At 43.0% G+C, this 22,226-nt stretch overlaps 2 protein-coding genes across 2 annotated transcripts; both read left to right on the top strand.

The window, feature by feature from the left end:
• Positions 1-366: 366 nt before the first annotated feature.
• On the top strand, positions 367-11,471 carry LOC137909238 (immunoglobulin-like and fibronectin type III domain-containing protein 1). Its single transcript, XM_068753678.1, has 23 exons — positions 367-412; positions 894-953; positions 2,160-2,282; positions 2,478-2,617; positions 2,722-2,821; positions 3,047-3,089; positions 3,206-3,377; positions 4,014-4,152; positions 4,376-4,648; positions 4,737-4,973; positions 6,038-6,202; positions 6,296-6,400; positions 6,774-6,898; positions 7,794-7,935; positions 8,077-8,370; positions 8,566-8,862; positions 9,252-9,431; positions 9,537-9,665; positions 9,758-10,066; positions 10,177-10,262; positions 10,382-10,574; positions 10,675-10,971; positions 11,065-11,471. Exons 1-23 carry the CDS (start codon positions 367-369, stop codon positions 11,469-11,471), a joined length of 4,062 nt encoding a protein of 1,353 aa, XP_068609779.1.
• A 1,043-nt stretch (positions 11,472-12,514) lies between these two features.
• zgc:66479 (uncharacterized protein LOC327541 homolog) lies at positions 12,515-17,835 on the top strand. Its single transcript, XM_068746132.1, has 5 exons — positions 12,515-12,811; positions 14,295-14,782; positions 15,093-15,162; positions 15,500-16,652; positions 16,764-17,835. Coding segments are annotated over exons 1-5 (1,992 nt in total). The 5' UTR covers positions 12,515-12,532; the 3' UTR covers positions 16,766-17,835.
• Positions 17,836-22,226: the final 4,391 nt, after the last annotated feature.

Consider the following 22,226-nt stretch of genomic DNA (forward strand, 5'->3'; position numbering starts at 1 on the left):
TCAGTTTGTAATATTATAAGAGCACGCGCATATTTTGTTTGTCCGATAAAGCAGGAATGGCAGTTTTAGGACGAATGTAATTCATGAAGGATGCATAAAATGTTATTTGATTATATAATAAAGGTAAAAATTTGAACGTTGCATGATCAATATGTCAATTCGAGTACATGTAAAAATGAAGGAAACGTCATGTAACAATGCTATGTGCAAAATATGACCAACAAATCCAACTCTTATCTAAAAAAAATAAATACTGAAAACCAAAAGCAACACAACAATAAGCATAATACATCAATGTTCTGTCTCACGGTTTGTGATCATTATTATGCTGATATCCGATTCTCAGTTCAGAAAACTCTCGCCAACATGTGGAAAAGGACGAAGACCACAGGTCCTTCTGCCAACAGAAAAAGTATTGTAATCCCTCCTTCCTATTCAAATTCCTGCTTGCATTCCTTTCCCCTGTTTCACTCTGAGCATGCTGTGGAGTCCATCTTTTGCAAAAAAGTGGTGCAACTTCAGGTTGAAGCTAACAGACGAAGTTCATATACAACTACTGCCACTACTTCGATTTTCCGATGTGCTTAATTAAGATCCAGTTGTCTGCAGGTATTGACTTTCAGGCTGAGATTGAGAGACAAACATCCCTGAATTATGAGCACCTGCCTGCTGTCCTTACTGTGACCCTGACATTGCTATTAGAGTCTATATCATCTTTCCTATTCCACATTATCCCAGACTGGTAATTCAGTTCCAGGCTCTCTATTTTGGTCTCTCTCTCTCTCTCTCTCAAGTCTTCTAAAAACTTACAGTACATGTGGATGCTCGTGCAGCTGTGTCTTAACATTCATAAATGAACAGGAAATCTAACCTTGTTGTTTCTTCTCGCCCAGGTTTCTCCATCGTCCATCGGTACATTCAGCATTTTAATGAAGTGTCTGGCAACAAGTCAGGTGAAGTAAATCATCTTTATTTTCCTGTAAACAAACACAGAACACTCTGAGAACTGCAACTTGAGAAAAAAAAAAAAATACTGAATAAAACATGATGCATTATTTCATTACAGATATATGTTTGTGTCTGCTTGCTTCAGAGCTCGATAGGAAAGTGTTCAGTAACGGGTAGGCAGAGTGTAGATTTCATATGCAGGTGTCTGAAATGCTTAAATGAATTAAAGTTTTACTGTCCTCCTTGCGATATTGAAAATAAAAATTTGACAGCAAGCCAAACTCCATTTATCGATGATACTTGAGCCAGGGCGCGGCAAAGTGGCTTAAATGAGTTAAAGTTTCTAATTCATTATGAAAATAATCAAGGCAATCGACTACAATTAAGCGAATAAACACACGCAGGCACAAACCTATTGAAAAACACTAATCAACAAGGTGTCTAAATCTCATATCAAGGATAGAACACCGTGTTAGCAAAGAGTAAGTCTTTACACTACTAAAAGAAACATTACTTACAGGCGGTGGTTTCTCCAGGCACAAGCATGGCTGCCAAGGCCTACCTGTTTTAAAACTTCCTATCAACCCACTTCCTGTCCTCTCACTTCCTAGTACTGTAGAGCTGGACTACCTGCAGCACATCAACAGATAGTTGATTCAAAGAAAACCCTGCAACTATACTGAAATTCAGTTCTCCATTTTAAGACGCAGTCGAACTGTAAAAGGAAATCACTATTAGAAAAACAAAAACAATCTGACAATGTCACCTTCAAATTAAATGACATATTTAAGACTTGTGTTTTAAAAGACTTGAAAGACACCTATTGGTTTTGTCATCATAACTCTTATTATTAATTAATAAATTCACCTTATGAACCGCTTTGTCTGTTACCGGCTCGTGGGTCGTGCTGGAGCCTATACCAGCAGGCAACGGGCGAGAGGCGGGTCATGTCATGTCATGCAATGTCACCATCCTATGAAGTCATTGTTGAGTGTATGGAATCCATCAGGTCACCACCTAACTGATAAATGGAAAATAACAGACAAATGGCACACACCACTGGGAATACTTTTCTGACTGCTGGAGGCAAAACAAAACAAAAAAAACAAAAGGTTTTAAGCACATTCCAGATTTGCATTTGTTATTATTTAAATATTTATTTTAAAACAATTTCTTTATGTTCATAATTATAATTTGCTGGCTTACTTCAGCTGTCATCCGGAGGAGAACTGGGAACCAGGGAGCAATAACCACGCGGTATGAAGTCAACATTCCAGAGGGGAAAAGCATCCCTGAATTCAAATGTAAACCAACCCCAATGACTGTTAAGGAAGGTGGGTTTCAGGATAGCAAAATATTAAAACTGACATATTATGTGCTGCATAGTTCATTTCTAGAATAAATGGCAGTAGCCAATCAAAGCAAAGGAAGGATATTTAATTGGTTGGCTCTCCAAGGATTGTGTACACATGACCTGTGACAAAAAGTCTCAACGTAGATTAAGAAGAGATTTTTCATGCATCCCTCAGGAAAATATGCTGTTTTCAAGGCCGTGGTGAAAGGCGACCCAAAACCAGAGGTGTCCTGGAGAAGAGCCAAAGGTCCCATTTCAAAAAAGGACAAATTTAAGAGTAAATATGATGAATCGACAGGAGAGCACATATTAGAGGTGAGAAGCCAAACGCTTCCAGAAACAGTTTAAAGTAGTTCATTCAGAGAAGTGAATTCCATCGGTGCATCGTCAGCCAATTCTCATGTAAATTGTATTTATAGATTTACAATGTGTGTGCTTCAGAAGAGGACACATACAAATGCTGCGCTGTGAATGAATACGGCAAAGCTTTCTGTACGGTCGCATTGACTGTGAGTGATGGTAAGTAGTTCATGCAAACCTCTTAAACTGTGATTGTGTTTTATTTGTTTACCTCAAGTGTTTTAGAAATGTAAAACTAGCAGTGAAATTTCCTTCAATACATTTTTCATTTAATTCCAAGCTCTTTTTTATGTGTGGTATTTAATCACTTATATCTGATCTACAGTACAGCTTTATAATAAAAACAAACTTTAATCATCTTTCGACATCCATCGATGCTTTCAGCTCAGACAAATGTAGCGGATTTCAGGAAAATGCTCAGGCAAAGGTAAGCGATCAGATATTACAAATGATTGAAAAACCCTTCCATAGAAACAGAATTTTGCAAATTTGACAATGAATTTTTGTGCGTTTGATGAATATTGTTAGGAAAGCGGAAGAAAGCCACACAGAAGAAGTGGAAGGGGAAGCTGATAAAAGATTTTGGGATGCCTTGTTGAATGCTGAAAGGAAAGACTACCAGCGCATCTGTGCAGCGTTTGGTGTTACAGACTTAGATATGATTTTCAAGAAGCTGGATGACAAGAGAAGGGAAAAAGCTCAAAATATGCACAAGGTATATGGAGACTGTCAGCTCCCAATGTCCAATCATTCAAACAGCATTACTGGTCCATGATGCATTTCCTGTTTACTAAAGACATCTGGCACTGCTTTTATATTCAGAATATTATATTTTGTGTCAAATGCAGTTACGAAAACAGACGGCTGTGAATTTCTCTGTCATCAGGGGGCTAAACTAAAGCAAAAGATTTTCCATGTCCTCCTGTGCCACCCTCTGTCCAACATAAGACATTGCAGGATAGTATTTAGGGAGGAAAAGACGATAGAGACAGGCATCATTAGTTCTGACCTCTGGTAAAGGAACCAGTGGTAATTATGTTTTGGTCGTGTATTTTTTTTTAAATCACAATCATCATAATTACAATCTCGTTTTAAGCCGGGCACTTATGTTGGAGAGGGGATAGAGCCATAGCTTTCTACTACAGTAATAGGCTTCCCCTGAAAGCTCCCAATTTGACCTCTGAAAGTTAGGATATCAAAGAAGAGTGAGTTGATCAGATTTCATTTAGCACGTCTCATCTCTTTCTATCGCTCTATAAACCAGACGATGCTCAACAGCCACATATTCTCCACATCTTTAATGATAAAAAAAAAAAAGAGGTTAGATTTAATCTCTGAACAAACCCGGCAGGATGGTGTTTCTTCCTTGGATGAAGATGGAACAGACAAAAACAGCCTTAACGTTTCTGGGAGGATGAACGATGTCAAAGAGATCGACCTCCTGAACCAGACGGATGAAGAGGCCGACCTCCTCTTTACAGAGTTTAAATGTAGGTTCAAGAAAACATTAGTGGTCGTCCATGTGGGCTATGTGCAGGTTTTATTTGTGTCTTTACTATAAATAGTTGCTATAAATTTAAAAAATGTCTTCCTGACAAGTGTAAACTTTGAAGGTAATCCTTCTGAATCCAGACGCCCACATACACCCTTATTTCGTCACGTTGTGTGTAACAAACTAATGAAACTTACTTATTCCCTGTGTTTCTTTCACAGTATCCAGTTTGGACTTTTTGATTAGAATTCAGGAAGTAAAAGCTCACGAAAGAGACGATGTCCTCTTTGAGTGCGTCCTGACACACCCTCTTCCCAGGATCACTTGGATGGGCAAGGGCAACGTCCTTGAGGATGGAAGAAAATACACCATAACGGTGTCACACCACAAACTCATCCACAGGCTGCTGATCAAAGAGTGCATGCCGTTGGACAAAGGCATCTACTCGGCCGTGGCTGGCATTATATCCTGCAGTGCCAGGCTCCTCGTGGAAAGTAATAATTCACAATAACCAGGTGGTCAAAAAAATTCCAGCATTTTAGTTATGTCTGGCATCATGAATGTTTTATTTCATCCTTTAAGCTGAGTATGGCCCCGGATCTGCCGTTAAGAAGACGGCTCGAAAAACTACGTTGGCTGTCGGATCAAGGGCCGACCTCGAGAAAGTGGCCAGAGAACAACAAATGAAAAATCGAGAGGAGATGGAAGAGATTTTAGCATCTGTAAAAGCAAAGAAGTCTCATGAAGGAAGGCAGGGTCAACTGAGAGACAAAGCTATGTTGAGCACGACAGAGACCGACGGCGAAAGAACTGCAACAGGTAATACGAGCTGCAAATAAACACGAGTGCGAGGAGCTCCGTCAGAGCCAACAGCGAGCAAGGACTCAAAAGGAGAACATCTAACAAGGTTAACCTTGTTCCAGGATGTGCAGGGAAAACACGACTGACAGTACGAGAACCGAGAGCAAGGAACACACCTGATCTAGTCAAATGAATTTTTGACAAGGTTAAAAGCATTTGTGGATTTTGATTTAAAAGCACAAAGTCAAAAGTTTATTGACAAGAAAGAGAACAAAGACGGTCAACTTGAGACAGCTTGACCGTCTGTTCGTTTTTTGTCTGTTTACAAGGTGTTTTTAACGACGCACCGGAAAGCGAGCGAGCAAATCGACAGTTTCTGCGGTCTCACCGACGATGTCTACCGAGAGGAAATTGTCTTCTTTCTACTCCTCATTTACAGAATCAAGAATAAAAGCAGCATAAAATACTTCCGTTAATTTAGCATGGGCCGACTTACAACCAAGTCTGCTTTACGATACAATCTCTCGGAAACCAATTGCGGTCGTAAGTCGCCGACTACCTGTATGAACAGATGTTGCACAAAATCTTCTGAAGCCAATATAAGGTTATGATGCTCGTTCAAAGGTGTGTGTGTGCACACCCATCTTGTCCTTGTTCATACAGGACAAGGACAAGCATGTACCCGCAGAATTTAAATAAATTGCTTTGCGATCATTGCATTATATTAATTAGCACCATATACATTTTTTGACTAGTATGTGTTGTTTTACCTGTGAACGGTGTCTGTTCAGAATCCCGAGGCGGACGTGTTGATGTAGAGTTAAACCAGACTGAAGTGCTTGAAACAAGTCAAGACGAAGGGAGTGATTCTACTGGAAATAAAGACTCGACTGGGTCCGTCAGACGCCACAAACGCACAAAAAAGGTGCAGTGGAAACAACAAGCATCTGGTAAGAAAAAAATAAACCTACTATTCTTTTGTCTGAATGATGTGTCTAGTCCTTGTTACCCTGCTTTAAGTTCATTTTTGGATGATGGAAAGCCTTCATTGCCTATTCTAAACCATTATCTACTGCATAAAGCTGAGTGTAGTGTGTCTGGAGTCTGCGGCTCGGATTCAGACGAACTAGTAAGTGATGAAGAAACGACTGAGAGTGATGAGAATGAAGACTCTACAGGAAATGTCAAGCAGTCAAGTCGAAGACGAAGTCAAAAGCTACAGAAAGCAGGCAAAGGTAAGAGACCCAGTAGCTATACTACTGCATTATGTGTCAACGCTAAGACAATTGCAACCACTATTAAATATTATGATTCATTTTTGGTGAAAGGTGAAAGCAAAGGCCCAAAAGACTGCAATGGGTGTGACGAGAGTAAAGATGCAACCAGCTCTGTCACACATTCGAGGCGTAAAAGACAAGGACCGCTGTTGGAAGATGTGGTGATTGGTAAGTAGCCATGCTGTTCTTGATTGGGTACCAATTTATTCACAATAACCCAGGCAGAACAATAAATAAATAAAAACCTAGAAAAGCACTCGGTGAGCGCGGACCTCCGCCAAGCACCTCAGTCCTCCTATATTGTGATTGACACCAAAAATAATGGTCCTGCATTTATTTTATCTATATTTTTAGATTATTTAACCATGAAAAAGAAAACTTAAAAAAAATTGGCATCACATTGAGGTAAATAAATAAGAACAGGAAGGCATGTTTTGTTACAAACGAAACTATTTTTTCTCAGCATTAGAGAGAGGCGTATTTCTGGATGCGAGTCAAATCCCTCATCGCGCCCATGACTGTTCTCTGTTGTGTGCATTAGATCCAGGGGTCCATTTTATCTGTGGTTTGTCTGATGTCAGCACTACTGTCAACGAGACTGCTGAGTTATCATGTAAGCTCAGCAGTGAAGACTGCGAGGGAACCTGGTTCAGAGACGGGAAAATGGTCAGTTGTAAAGGTGTCAGTCCTTATGAGTTCTGTGTGAGTGTCATGGCAACGCATTACAGTCATCTCTCGCTATGTCGCGGTTCATTTTCGGCTCTTGTGGAACATATGTATTCATGTATCGCGGCCTTTCTATCTCGCGGGATTCTGCGGTATGTATAAATGTTGGAATTTCTACTATTTTCATTAGTTTGTTGATAAAATAAGCATTTTCTAGCTTCAGAAAAAAAAAACAGCAAAAAGAATGAATGAATGAAATGAATAAATGCATGCAGGGCGAAGCTGCAGCTGAGGACTATGTGAACCGTAAACAACTCATCGATGATGGCGGTTATGTTCCAGAGCAAGTTTTAATGATAAATATGGAAGAGACGGGGTTATTCTGGAAGAGAATGGCATCTCACATTTTTCTGTTGAAGGAAGAAGCTAAAGCCTCTGGATTCAGAGAGCATGTTACGCTCGCCGTGTGGGAATGCTGAAGGCTTTGTGTTTAAGAGCAGAATAAATATATACTACTAATATCCCCCCCAAAAAAATGCACTGATACATTCTTGATGAGGAATCTATTACTGACTAATGGTGACTGGAAATTGTCACAGATTTCTCACGGGCCATATTCACGTGGCAGCAATTTTTGTTGGCATGAGCCAACAAAAATGTGCTGCGATGTCAGTGCTCAGGGTGGTGGATGAGCAGTCAGGAAGCGATTTGCCAGATTACCTCTGAACGCAGCATTACGGTGTTTTATGTTTTTATCATGGTAAATGTTTTTCTACTCTACTTCAGAACATTTTGGGCACAAAGGCCATGCATTTTTATGGATTTTAATAATTTATTAATTCATAATTGTGGTTGCCTGTTGGTGAATCTTCCCCTGTGCACTTCTTCCCGTCAGATTTCTTCAGATGACAATTTCACTATCACTAATGACGGAGCAATCCATAAATTAGTCATAAATAAATGCAAAGAAGAGTACTCTGGAAAATACCGTTTCGAGGCAGATGGTCGTAAAACAGAAGCGATGATCATCATCAAAGGTTTGACAATTTGCCACGATAACAAATACTATTATTATAGATACTCTTGTCGGAAAAGCAAAATTCACAGCTGCATAAAAATATCACAACTTATACTTATCCACACAAGCAATGAAATGACCCTGGTGAATTTTTTTTTAGATCCCCCGAGGTTTGACTCTGAAATCCTCCATGCTTTCACTGAGCCTGTGGCGGTCAAAGTGGGACATAATGCCATCTTCAAAGTGCATTTTGTTGGTTATGAACCCATAAAGATTCAATGGTACAAGGAGGGAGAAGAGCTCCAAGATGGGACTAATACAAAGATAGAGAAAAGTGGAAGTCATAGCCGCTTGCTCCTGATCAGGTGCCAGAGGAAGGATACAGGAGAGATCAAGATTAAGCTCAAGAATGAAGACGGTTTCGCTGAGGCAACATCACATTTAATTGTGCTGGGTGAGTGGCTGGAAAAGGTCAAGGACCCCAAAGCTGCTGACAGAAAAGAAATCCAGATTGTTTTGTGCCTAACATTTTGTTTTTGCTCAGCATGATTACTTCTATTTCCTTGTACAAATGTAGTCTTCACCCGCCCACTTGGGAGGAGTCTGGAAGGGTTTTCAAACTAGAAATAACACTTTCTCAACTTTTCAGATAAACCAACTTCACCCTTGGGTCCTGCAGAGGTGACACAGAGCTCAGCGATGTGCATTGAGTTTAGGTGGAGGCCTCCAAAAGACGATGGAGGCTCGCCAGTGATTAGTTACATGCTGGAAAGACGGCAAGTGGGACGGAACACGTGGAAAAAAATAGCGGAAACTCCCGGAGTGCCAAATTACATGGATTCAGATGTGGACCATGGCCGGAAATACTGTTACCGCATCAGGGCTGCGACTGCAGAGGGTTCAAGTGAAGTGATGGAGACGGATGAGATGCAAGCTGGCACGCTGGGTAAGCCAAACGGTTGCCGATATGATATTTGCCCCGTCTTCCCAAATTGAAATCTTCTTTTAGCTGTGGGATTAAATCCTACCACAGCAGAGTGCTTCTGCTACTTTGGTATAGCCGCAGAACAGTTGCTGTAAATAAAAAGAATGTCCATTTAGGACATGTGTGCTAATTAAAAAAATATTCAAAGAAACTAGTTGATATGGGTTTTTTTACATAGTTTGACAGTTCAAATGGGAAAGGTAGTGTGGTATTGTACTTGTGTACTTCTTGCACTGTTACATTTGATGCATAACACCAAAATTATTACATGGAGCTCTGGCATTAATCAAAAACGTATGTCTCCCTGACTTCCTCTTTCAAATTTAGAGGTTTGTTTCTATATCCTTCAGCTTTTCCTGGCCCCCCAGCACCTCCAGAAGTAGTCAGCGCCCATGACACCTGCATCAACCTCTCCTGGGATGCACCGGGCAATCGAGGAGGCTCACATATCCTGGGATATATTTTAGAGAAACGCAAGAAGGGGAGTAATCTCTGGACAGTTGTCAACAATATGAACGAACTCATAAAAGGTCAGCTTGTTTGTTGTTTTTTTGCCCTGCAGCTTAAGCTCAATGGCATTGAAGTCTACAAGGCTGATGTTTTGATGCGACTGCTTTTTCTGACTTTACTTTCAGAGAAGAATTATGCAGTGACAGATGTCGTGTCGGGTATGGAATACGAATTCAGAGTTACTGCCATAAATCTCTCAGGAGTTGGTGAATTCAGCAGCCCGTCAGAGTTTGTCTTTGCACGTGATCCAAAGAGTAAGTGTCGCAACTGCTTTTCATGTTAGACACTTAAAAATTAGACATGATTATTGCCATTTTGCATTGTCTGACCTTTTTGTGTACCGAAGCGCCTCCTGGTAAAGTCACAGGCCTGAAGGTGACAGAATCGTCTTACTCACACCTGGTCCTGATTTGGACCAAACCGGAGGATAAACCAGGAATACAGGATGAAGCAAAGGGATATTTTGTTGAGATCCGGCAGGCCGAGTGCATCGAATGGTCCCGGTGTAACACCACCCCCATCATCACGACGTCCTTCAGTGTGAAAGGCTTGAAGTCCATGGGCATGTACTGGGTGAGAGTGATTGCGACCAATGATGGAGGAGCGAGTTCTCCTGAGGAGCTGGCCAATTATGTCCATGCAATGCCGTCACCGGGTAAGTGAGCCGTTCAGAAATTTACCAAATTTTTTTCAATCAAATGCCATTTATCGCTTATTATCATTAATATTTTCTCATTGCTGCCACTCGAAAATGTATGATTCTAGTGAGGCCAAAGTTCACAGACAAGAAGATGAAGAGTTTCGTAGTGGTGAGGGCAGGAATCTCCGTCAGGATCACAGTGAACTTTGAGGTAAGGTTGACTTTTAAACTTTATTATTGATGCTGATGAGGTCAAATCTGGTTTCCTCGGAGATAGATTTACAATAATGAGGCCTTAAATACTCAAAATGTGAATCAAACCGCCCACAGGCATCCCCACGACCAGACATCACGTGGCTAAAGGACAACGTTCCAGTGGCGAAGCGTGTTACGATCAGTAACTCCGACGGCTCATCCCAGCTACTGATCCCTTCCTCCGAGCGCTCTGATTCTGGCATCTACTCCATTTTTGTGAAAAATCTTGCAGGACAGGAGACATTCAGCACAGAGGTTCGGGTGACAGGTAAAACTAAAGCCACACACACACAAAAAAAGCTTTGTTTTTTTTTGTTCCATCACAGCCCAGGCTGTGATCGGCCAGTAAAAGCCCATTGTGGTGACAGATGATCCGAAGCCTCCAGGGCCGGTAGAACTGGAAGGAAACGTGCCCGGCACAGTGACCGTTACCTGGGAGCCGTCTCCTGATGAGAAGCGTGACGACCGCCTCCACTACACGGTTTCCAAACTGGATTTTGCCAAACGCTCATGGAGCACGGTGGCTGACAGGCTCTTCAATAATAAGTTCACAGTCTGCAATATCATGCTCGGGAGGCAATACAGCTTCAGGGTGTACGCCAAAAATGACATGGGTATATCGGCACATTCAGAGTCTCCGACCTGGGGGACGGAGAAGAAGAAAGGTGGGTCTGTGCATTTCAAACCCACGTGAAAAGACAAACTGTACTTTGATATTTAAAGACGCATCCCAAATGATTCGCTGTCCTCTCTTGCAGAAAGGTTTGTGGTCAGCCAGCCGACCAGAAAGGACTGTGATTTGCGATGTGCTCCGGCCTTCATTGTACCTTTGAAGCGTCACACTGCACCCAAAGGCTACGGATGCTACATGAGCTGTGCGGTGAAGGGAAACCCCACGCCCCGTGTCACCTGGTATCGGAATCACATCAGTCTAAACACCAACACCAACTATTGCATCTCCAACACCTGTGGAGTTTGCTCCATGCTCATCGTCAACGTCGGCCCCAGAGATACGGGCGAGTATGCCGTCACTGCGGAGAACGCCTTGGGACGGGCTGAGTGTTCCACCAGCCTCAGCGTCAGAGGTGAGAGAAATCGATGCAAGCGTTCTGATTTAACTGAAGAAGAAGTACTGAAAAACTCTGGCTTCTTCCCTGCAGATTGAAGACATGAAGGCCAGCACAACAGAAGCAGCTGAAGATTTAAATGCATAATGCATGTGAAACTACTGTCAATAATTAAAAGATAATAAGACATAATATTGTTAGCCTCATATCATAATTGCTCATCATCAAGAGGCATTGCCTAAGACTTAGGCAACTATGCTGTTAGGCTAACGACATGTGCATCGATATTTTCAGTCGAGTGTATCAGTTAAGTGCAGAATGTAGGGATGAAATATCTGGAATAAAGTAATAAAAGAGTATCCATTCTTTATATCGTGGGTGGGTGTGATGATTTGACAGCTACTACTACTGGACTTCCGGATTGTCCCGTCAAGGGACGCCACATCAAATCAACCTTCTCCACTTCACCCTGTCCTTTGCATCGTCCTCCCCAACACCAGCCACTCTCATGTCCTCCCTCACGATGTCCATGTATCTTCTCCTGGGTCAACCTCTAGCCCTGTTCCATCAGTTGGCGGCTCCATCCTCAACATCCTTCTACCGATATAGTCCATGTCTCTCCTCAGGACATGTCCAAACCATCGAAGTCTGGTCTCTCTGAGGAAAGATTGGGAAACTAAATGCATAAAAGTATCAGGTCCAAGCACTCAAGGTGTGACCGTCCTGTAAAGCACTAGGTTAAAGTATTAATGAGGTCACTGCACGTTAACTTTGGGTTGTCTGTATTGCCACGTCATCGTAACCCACTGTGTCCAATAATGTAACTGCTGCGGCTCACATGCAGCTCTGGTTTCAGCAGCAGTAAAAATAGCGTCCAGCCTGCACACAGCAGCACACGTGGTGGTGGTGGAGATCCAGTGCCTGTCGATCCCCCCCCCCCCCCAACACCCTTCACTCTCCCTGGTGGGAGGAACACTCCACCTTACGGTCCACACACCCCGCCTCATCTGCAGTTTATCGGTTCAACATTGCGCGGTGATTTTAATTGGGTCACTTCGAAAGAGGTTGCCGCTTTGCGCTTCGGCTCGTGCGTCTCCGGTTCCTTCAGCTGTCTCCTCTCTCTGCGTCATCGGGACATTGTGTCCTCTTGTTGTGGAAAATGACTGCCAAGCATCGAAAAGGGAAAAGCAACCACAGAAATGAGGATAACTTTGTGACAAGCGAAGTCATGGACTCTGAAGTGAGCGCCGGAGCGACGAGTCGCACCGTCCACTTGGCTTTATTTCTCATGGTTGTCGTTGGCGGCGCGACCGGCGCGTGCTTCTGTTTCCAGCAGCACCAAACTTTGGAGTATTTAACGGACGATCTGACGGGCATGCGGATGAAAATGGTGAAACTCCAGGCCTCTCATGAAGCAACGCGACAGTTAAGTAGTAAGGTAAGTTACTAGAATAAAATAGCCTCTGGCTGGGAGGAGATGTTTGCAGCGCACGGCCGTTGCCTCTGTCTTATTTTAAACTTATACTAAAAATATTTCCTAGTGCGTATAATTTAGAAAAAAGGCCAGTCTGCATGTCAACAGCACAATCTGCAACTTAAAAGTAAAGAAAAGTTAAGACCTGGAAACCTTGAGCAGATTTCAAAATGTCAACAGCCTCATTGTACAAAATTCTGTGTCTGACATCCACACATGGCGCAGATGTTTTTGAGGAGTTCTCCTCTTCCCCAACAGTTACACTGTCTTCATTGCTGACTTTAAAGCAGTGCTTGATTTCAGGATCGATCTCTTCAGAAAACCATTCCAGAGCTGTGCAGAGAATCCTTCCACAAGGAGACTGTGTGCCAGGCTTAAATTTAGAGTTTGATATTTAGCACCAGCTCAGAAGTTGTTTACAGGCCTTCGGAAAGATCCGTATTCCCAGCAGAACTCAAAATACTCAATGAGTCTTTCCATATAATACGCAAAAGAAGATCCAAGATGGGGAGAGAGAAGTTAATTGTATATACTACAGGTGATGTGTTCTAATTAGTCTGTCAGACTTGGAACTCTTCGTAAAGACGAAGTTGAAGTCCTGTGTCGTAAGAAACATCAAGTTAAAATCACCCCAATTGAATCCGGACGCAAGTGGTGGTGGTGGTGGTGGTGGCGGCGGCTAATGACTCTGATGAGACTGTGGCTGAAATAAAAATGGTGACTCGGTCAAGACTGGAAGTCATGAATGAACTAAAGGTACAGAGGGAAATAAAAAAATTAAAAAAAAGGACAGCATTTGAATAGGCTAACAAGGAGGGTGTGTCACTGTGCTATTGGATGGATGGAATCAGATGATGTTGTCTACACTTTCCAGATGACGGCACGGAATGAACACAGCATGTGTGAGAGTTAGGGTGCGTGTGCGGAGGACTTTCATTAGTTTATATCCGTACAGTTTTAAGAATTGGCAGGAATGAACTTTCCCTTTTGTGTTCCTGCACGCTAAACTTCAGGGCTGTGTTGGGCCATAATTATCTGCCTTAAGTTGCTGCAGGCAAATGGGGCGTGATCTTTAGACACATATGCTAAATGCCCTCCTTTTCCTTTGCCCTGCAACTTCCACCTTTTGGTTCAGGAACGACTCTGCAAGAGCAAGTCTTGTTGCAGAATTGCTTCCTCTACCAGCAATAATTCCCACTTAGGGTGGGAATTATAGGTTATACTGGACTGTCCATGTATTATCAGATCTTTTCTGATTGGTTATTTAGGTTCTGGTAGCGGTATTATCCGTTTTTATGCGAAGTGTATTTGGTATCTCTAAAGTTAGCTTTAGCTTTGTAGTCCATTTAAAGGCTATGGGAACCTGCTTGTTCAGAATGAAAGTCATGTTCTGTCACTTTCATAGAAAGTGGCTATACCTCCACTTCACTGGTGTTTTTCTTTGCAGCAGCACATTTCAGAGAGCATGGAGGCCCGCCTGAATAGCCTGGAGGACTCTTACGCACTGGCGCAGGAACAAGTGGGCATGGCCCTGGCCACAGCTGAACAGCTCAGGACGTCTGACCTTCCGGCTCAGGTGCTTTCACTCCACACGGAGATGAAATCCCGTCTGGAAGAGATGCGGCAAGCCACCGTGTCCCTGGAACAGCTGGGCAACCTGCAGACCATGATAAAGGGGAAAAGTGAGGAGTTTGAGGGCGTCAGGATTCAGGTGAAGGGCCTCACGGTGCTCGGTGCCGACCTGTCACGGAAGATTGAGGTGTTGTCTGGGAGCTTGGGAGAAGCGGAATCAAAGTTGGACGAGAGCGTCGGACAGGTTGCCATGCTGACCACCACCGTGGATGGACAGGCCGCCGAGGTGCTCCGACTGAAGGAGCAGCTGGATGGCTACCAGGCTCGACTTGAGGCCAGCGCACAGGAGATTGCCGCTGTCAGGTAGGTTGAGGAAAAAGCCGCAGGTTATAGAGGTATGACTTTGTCAAAACCCTGTTTGCTGCATCTGCTCTGGCTGTGTCTGCGTTACTTCAGTCGAGGGTGTCGAGGCCTTATATGCACAATGTTTTTTTTTGAAGCATAAAGGCACTACTCTTTGAAGCTTATTCAGGCCTAAGTGAAATGTAGTTCACAAGATGAAGTTGCACATCGATTCAGAGAAAGGAACATAACAAATGCATTGGAGGCTTTACAGATAAAAAATGAAAATTAAAACCACAGAAACCCCCACCGCGCCTGTCTTGTCTTTCAGAGAACTGATTGAGGGTGAACAGTCTCAGCAGCAGCTGCAGCAGGACGGCGTGGAGGAGCGGTTAAATAAGGTACGTAGGCTGAGCTGGAGAACTCATCTAAAAATGATTTTAAAATGTTATTTTATTTTACTAATTTAATTGTTCTTTGACAGAACCCCTCTGCAATAACACACCTGCTCATGTTCTCTTTGCTATTTCTGGTTCTCCCTATAGACATTTGTAATAAAGGCTTTCATCTCATTAATTTGAAAGACTTAATTGCCTGACATTAAGTCTCTATAGTGTGTTCATGTCTTCACTCTGAAGCCCTGTGTTGTTACAAGCATATTACTAACAGTCCTGTGAACGATTTTTCTGTCCAGACACACTCGACTGTGTGAACTAATAAAAATGCTTTCCTCATTAGTTGGTGGGAGGAACTAAATTGCCTCCTGAGCGTGAAGAGACTTCAGAGGCAGAGATGGCCAGCGATGTTGAAGAGGCAGGTGCAGTGACTGACGATGAGGAGCTACCTCTTACTAATGTAAAAACGGAGGCTGAAGAGGCACGGGCAGATGCAGGAGAGGAAGATGAAGATGTAGAAGAGTCATCCATTCCAGAAGAAGAGGCAGAGGGAACTGAAGATGTAGAAGAAGAAGCAGAGGCCGCTGAAGTTGTAGAAGAAGAAGCAGAGGCCGCTGAAGTTGTAGAAGAAGAGGCAGAAGTGGCTGGAGTTTTAGAAGAAGCAGGTGATGGAGTTGTAGAAGAAGAAGAGGCAGCTGGAGTTGCGGAAGAAGAGGCAGAGGTGGCTGGAGTTGTAGAAGAAGAAGCAGAGGCCGCTGAAGTTGTAGAAGAAGAGGCAGAAGTGGCTGGAGTTTTAGAAGAAGCAGGTGATGGAGTTGTAGAAGAAGAAGAGGCAGCTGGAGTTGCAGAAGAAGAGGCAGAGGTGGCTGGAGTTGCAGAAGAAGAGAAAGAGGCGGCTGGAGTTGCAGAAGAAGAGGAAGAGGCGGCTGGAGTTGCAGAAGAAGAGAAAGAGGCGGCTGGAGTTGCAGAAGAAGAGGAAGAGGCGGCTGGAGTTGCAGAAGAAGAGGCAGATGCAGCTGGAGCTGCAGAAGAAGACGAAGAGGCGGCTGGAGTTGCAGAAGACGAGGCAGAGGTGGCTGGAGTTGCAGAAGAAGAAGCAGCGGCGGCTGGAGTTGCAGAAGAAGAAGCAGCGGCGGCTATTGTTGCCGAAGAAGAGGAAGAGGTGGCTGGAGTTGCAGAAGAAGCAGCGGCGGCTGGAGTTGCAGAAGAAGAGGCAGATGATGGCGTCGAGGAGGACTCATATGAAAGAGCTCCTGCAGAGGAGGTTGAGACCGTAAAGGAGGATCAGCAAGAGCCATTTGACCTATCAGAAATCGAAGAAGAGGATTGGATGCAGACAGCAGAGGGAGCACAAAGCGAAGAAGGCGACATGCCTGAAGAGGAGGAATCTGAAAGTCCTGCCGTTCAGGGAAAGTCTGTGATTGAGGAAGAAGTGCCAGAAGGGGACAAAGAGCAGCAGGATATTTCAGAGGAAGATTCTTTAATAGAGGATGAATGTAAGAGAAAGTATCAAGCAATTATTGATCAGTATTTATTCTCAGCGTTGCTGCAGTTGAAACAAATTGGAATCTAAAAATGTGTCTAATGTCTTATTTTATATTTTACAGAGTTCATGGATTTTTCTCGAGGTCGGACATGTCCTCCAAGGAGAACAAGAACTTTCTCAGCCTGCAATATGAAAAATACTATAGAGGGAGGGGTTATTGATTGCTGTTAAGGTGCAGTATTCATTATGTGGCTGTTTGAAAGGCAGACCTCGTCCAAAGAAGTCACAATCCTGGAAGCGGCGCTGAATCCTGAAACCTCAAAGTATCCGACGACTGTTTAGTCAGGAAACGAGCACCAGGGTCGAACCTCAAAAGCCTTAATCCAGCTAAATATTGAGTGTCTTTCTACAGAGTTAGAACGTAGTTTTTTTAAATCACGGTTTCTGTATTAAACTGGTGGTGCGAGAGGAATGCTGTTCATCAGTGCGTTTCAAGCCGGAAGCGATTACTGCGTAGGTGACATTTAAAATGCTCCTTTATGTCGCTGTGTGAGATCAATTATGAGACGAGATGTTGAAGGAAAGAAAAGGTTCTGCGGTAACTTCCTATTAATATTGTTTACATGTTGAGTTACAAACAGGAGAAATGGTGGGTAAAAAAAAAAAAGATAATTCCTTAGTTTATAAATATAAGACGGACTTTAGTTGATTGTTGTTACTTTTTGAAGAATGTTATTCAGCACTTAAACCAACTGGAGGTTCGTTAAAGTTAGTTTGGCTTAATGGGCTTTTTTTTTACTGATTGCAGCGACAGATTTTTTTAAATCAACAAAACTATGATGGTTAAAGTGAGGACCACCCATGTGGATATGAAGGACTGCTTCATGCTGCTCTTGCTTTAGACCCCACAGAGAGCACTTGTCCTGCAGGATGCTGGCTCTAACCGTGTGTTTGAAGTCATAGCATGTCTGTGAAACCTGAAATCTTAAATAATGCACAGTGATAAGAGTGCAATCTGTGATTAAAGCCAAAAAAACCAGCCCATTTTCTGTTATACAATTGCCTCTTTTGAGATGCGCCATTAATGCGGGTGAGATTTTAAGATATATCTTTTTACTAAACCTTTAAAAGAACAAAGTGCCAGGATCCTGCTGTCAATATGAAAATAAATAAATCCTTGTTATTTTTCCGTGTTTTGGTTCTGTGCTGCTGTTTTATACGATCCACATCGACCATGCTGGACTGCTTTGAACTTCATTTCCTCCCCAGCAGGACACGATTGATTGATTGCATGTGCAGATAAGCAGGAAGTCTCTCTCTCTCTCTCTCTCTCACTCTCTCTCACCCCTATCCTCTGTACTGAATCCCACTCATTGCTGCAGCGTCCCACCGCCTCCGTTACTAACCTTCCACAGGGACCATGCAAGCGTTTGTTCCCAGGTAAGTTTCAGGAAGTCTGATTCCTTCCTGAATTCTTGAATCTCATTTTCAGTCTGGAGCGTCGTCATGGTGTCAGTGCTCCAGTCCTCATATCCATCAGCTTGATGTAGAGTGTTGCAGCAGCGGCCGGCCTCGGGACTGATATAAATATGAGCTTGCAGTTTGTTTCTTCCGGGACTGAAAATAAATTCTTTGATGCACTCATTTAGCTGCTGTATGTATTAGTAATTCTTACCTTCGGGATATTTTCTCAGCAACTCGCTGATAAATTATTAAACATTTTATTATGCTGTGTAAAATAAGTATTTTGGTGTTTATGGGCTGCAGACTTTTTTATTTCAGCGTGGGTAGATAAAGTCTCAACTCCTGATTGCAGTTATCCCACTCTCAGGAAGTAGCCAGAGTGACTTCACAAATGAGAGATCAATACCATTAACATGGGCCACTCCACAGATGCTTGCTCAGCACTTTCAATGTGTCTGTTAAGCCACTCGCACAAACTCTGCTCACGTCATGGAATCATTCACTGTCCCAGGTTGTATTTGGCCCCCGTCAGGGATGATGAAGTAGAGTCTCGGAGAAAAGCAAAGTCTCGTCAGGCCAGACAGACCCGCAGGTCGACGCAGGTAACTCAACTCAACTTTATTTATGAAGCACTTTAAACAAGCAAGAGCTGGGTGGGTCGTCTACTCATTACCTTCAGCTGTTATTATTTTGATCCATTGAGCCATGATCAATTTGTTACCGGGCCGCACAGGAAGAATAACTTCTTCTTCTTCCTCTTTGGGCTTGTCCCTTCAGCGGTCGCCAAAGCAAGTCAACCTTCTAGTAGCAGGGAGTCGTCCTTAAAACACGGGCTTATCAACAGGTGACCAAGGCCTTCTAGTACACATGTGTCAAACTCAGGGCCCGGGGGCCAAATGTGGCCCTCCAAGTAATTTTTTGTGGCCCACGGGAACTGTGTGCAGACATTTGTTTTTGTAAAATGCTGCATCTGTCACACATGTTCCTAACAGCCCACATTTGTTGGTTGTACTGCAGTTCTGACAAAAGAGTTTTGAACAAAGTTAATGCCATAACTTGTGTCGGATGATATTTTTGCTGAGCGCCATATGTAGCCAGCTACATATGGTGCTCAGGATCAGCACTGACAGGTAGTCAGCTATATATGACGCTGTACAGTGCTGATCCTGAAAGTGACGTCTTTTCTGCGGCATTGACTCTTTATCTTGCCCACTTTGGTTGTTTTTTTTGGTTTGACAAGACAAGGTAATGGCATTTTGGTTTTGTTTTGATTTTGTATCGATTATCTTCCTGCATGATGATTGCATTTGAATGGAACTTACTTAATTTATTCCCATCACAAACTTTGGTTCATACTTATGATTTTTCTCATTTACAGGATAGCTTTGTCTCTAACAATTTTTAAGTTACAACCTTTTCAAAAAGGAATATTTTTATTGTAATTAAATAAAAAAAAATGTTATTTAACAGCATGTTAAGGAGTAGTTACATTTATTTTACCTTAAATTACATTACATTTAGTTACTTTTTTTGTGTGTTACGGTTTACATTTGGCCTTTGGAGGGCAAAAATAATGCTAATGTGGCCCTTGGAGAAAATTAGTTTAACACCCATGTTCTAGTAGTAGTGAGTCGTCCTTAGAACACGGGTTTATCAACAGGTCACCAAGCCCGCTCTGCAGAAGATGTGGAGGCAAGCTAGAAAAAGAAGACGAGGCAATGAAGCCTTCAGAACTGTTTTGACACATAGAGACCAAGAACAAGAACCCTGGTTTAAAGACAAGGACTTGGAATTTAATGAAAGAAAACAATACCTGAAAATGAACGACAGAAGCAACACCTTAGTAGAGTAGGTCGTCACTGGTCATATTGTTCCCCTCTGTTGCCGCTAGATGGCGCCATATGACTTTATGCTTTATTCAATCAAACTGAATATTTACAGACTTCAAATGACACTCAATTATATTCAGATCCCTTGAGAATATGTTTCTAAACTCTTGACATACTTGGTTATGATGAACAATGTGGAGATGATGTATGTCAATATATTGAGTAAAAACTAAATACTTTCACAGCTGAAAATATTCAGGCTGCCACCATCATCAGTAATCAGCATCATTGCTTCCCCCCGCACCCAATCTGAAAGCTAAGTAGGCTTCAAAGGCAGATAAGCCCCTGATGCAATATTTTTGAGATATGCCGCAACTGCAGATGTGAACCGTGTGTTCAGAGGTTCTTTTAAGTGGAAGAGCTGCTTCACGTCTCAGAAAAAGACAGTCCAGGACCTCCCCACCACCACCTCGCTCCCTGTAAGTCGCTTTGCTTCTCCACATCACATGGTTGAGTTGTCTCAGCATTCCATACCATATTGGGCAAAACTGAGATGCTGCTTTAGTCTTTGCCTTGAATGCAGAGAAAACTATTTCCTTTTGCTTTTACCCTCTAAACTCTTTTGCTCCCGCCAACCTTTTGCTCATGTAAACAACCCTGAATCACTGATTCCATCCACCGGGGGGGGGGGGGGGGGGGGCAATTCCCCCCTGAGTTACAAAGAGGATGTTAAAAAATGTTTTGTGTGTGTGTTTCTGGAAAGAAGATAAAAATAGAGGAGAGGAGAGGAGATAAGGCAGAAAAAAGGAGAGGGGGGGGGGGGGGGGCTTGTGCAAGATTATATAGTATCTATTGAAAGCGGCTTCCTCGTGAGCTGACTCCAGGTCAGAAGTTCAGCTGGTGGAATATGTAACAGAGATCTGTTGGTAAGATGAGAGTCTTTTTGCATTACCGAGAGGACTATATCTGTCTCTGATAATCGCACTGAGCAGCCAGGTTTCATCAGAAGCATGACAGGCGGCCCATCAGCAGAGCTGACCGCTGCGTGACTCCGTGATGATCCGGGCAGATTTTCCACATTGATTTTCAGAGAGAGAGAGAGACAGGTGTCAGCAGAGACATTCCCCTCCTTTTAGGATATTCCTCCCTTTCAATGTGTGCAGTTATGATCAATGGAACGAACGGAGACGGAGGAAGCAAGAGTACATTTGCAGATGCGTTATTTTCTCGAGCACCACTTAGTTATTAGATCCTAGCATATGCTGTTCACATTTACTCCGCTAGATCAAAAACATTCTAGCGGCTTCCCCGTACATCTGCGAGAAATGCATGAAAATAACATAAGAAAAGGTGGAAACTATTTCTATCCGTGTGAATGTACGTCTATCAGTTATGTCTCAATCCATCGTCGAGATAAGGTCGTTGGGGTATGAACTTCTGCTGCTATTTGCAGGCTGTGGGAATGAATAGTCATGGATGACATCATAACCTTGTCACCTGTTTCTGTTTATTTCTCTTTCTATTACTTTTTCCACCTTTCGTGCTTTTGCATAATTTTGTTCACTCACATGTCGTCGTCTTTCACCTTCAATAGAATAGTCTCTGACAAAAAGAAGGAATAGTTGAACTGGAGCTTTTCTTTTTCTTTTTTTTTTTTGCCTCCCTTGCCAAGATTGAGATTAAAATTCATTTCTAAATGTGAAACTGCAGCCGGTTTACAAAATGTGCACGAAGGAAAATAAGTGCATTCCCAAAAGCTAGTTGGTGAATAAGATGGTGACTTTGGGAAAAAAAAGATTTCAGGAAGCATTGCTGTATTAACAAACTTCTTGAGGCGACAGGGTGAGCCAATCAGAAAGCAGAGCCTGAGGAGAACGTATAACATGAAAACAAGACAATTCTGCAGGACATTGAGAAGAAATCACTCGTCTCCATCAGGCTGGGTGGGTTAACGAGTGACGTGACACCTCAAGGTTGCTGGTGTGACCTTCCACACATAGGGGCGGGGGGCGGGGGTGTCCCTGTGCCCTGCCTCGCCTTATTCCCGTTCACATCAGTGGACAATTTTAGCCCTCAGTCGCTGGTCCTGTCATAGCAGAGCCTGTGGCAGGCGGCCAAAGGGGTGAGATGGAGGTGGGGGGCTGGGGGCTGGGAGGACGACTAAGCAGTGAGAGAGAGAGTGCATAAAGGAGGGAGGGAGATGAAGAGAGTGTTTAACTTTTGGAAGCATCAGAAGAAGCAGCATTTGCGGACAAACCTTTCCCTCCCTCCGTTTTGGACTTTTTAACATT

This window comes from Brachionichthys hirsutus, chromosome 2 (assembly GCF_040956055.1).
Source record: "Brachionichthys hirsutus isolate HB-005 chromosome 2, CSIRO-AGI_Bhir_v1, whole genome shotgun sequence".
Lineage (NCBI taxonomy): Eukaryota > Metazoa > Chordata > Actinopteri > Lophiiformes > Brachionichthyidae > Brachionichthys > Brachionichthys hirsutus.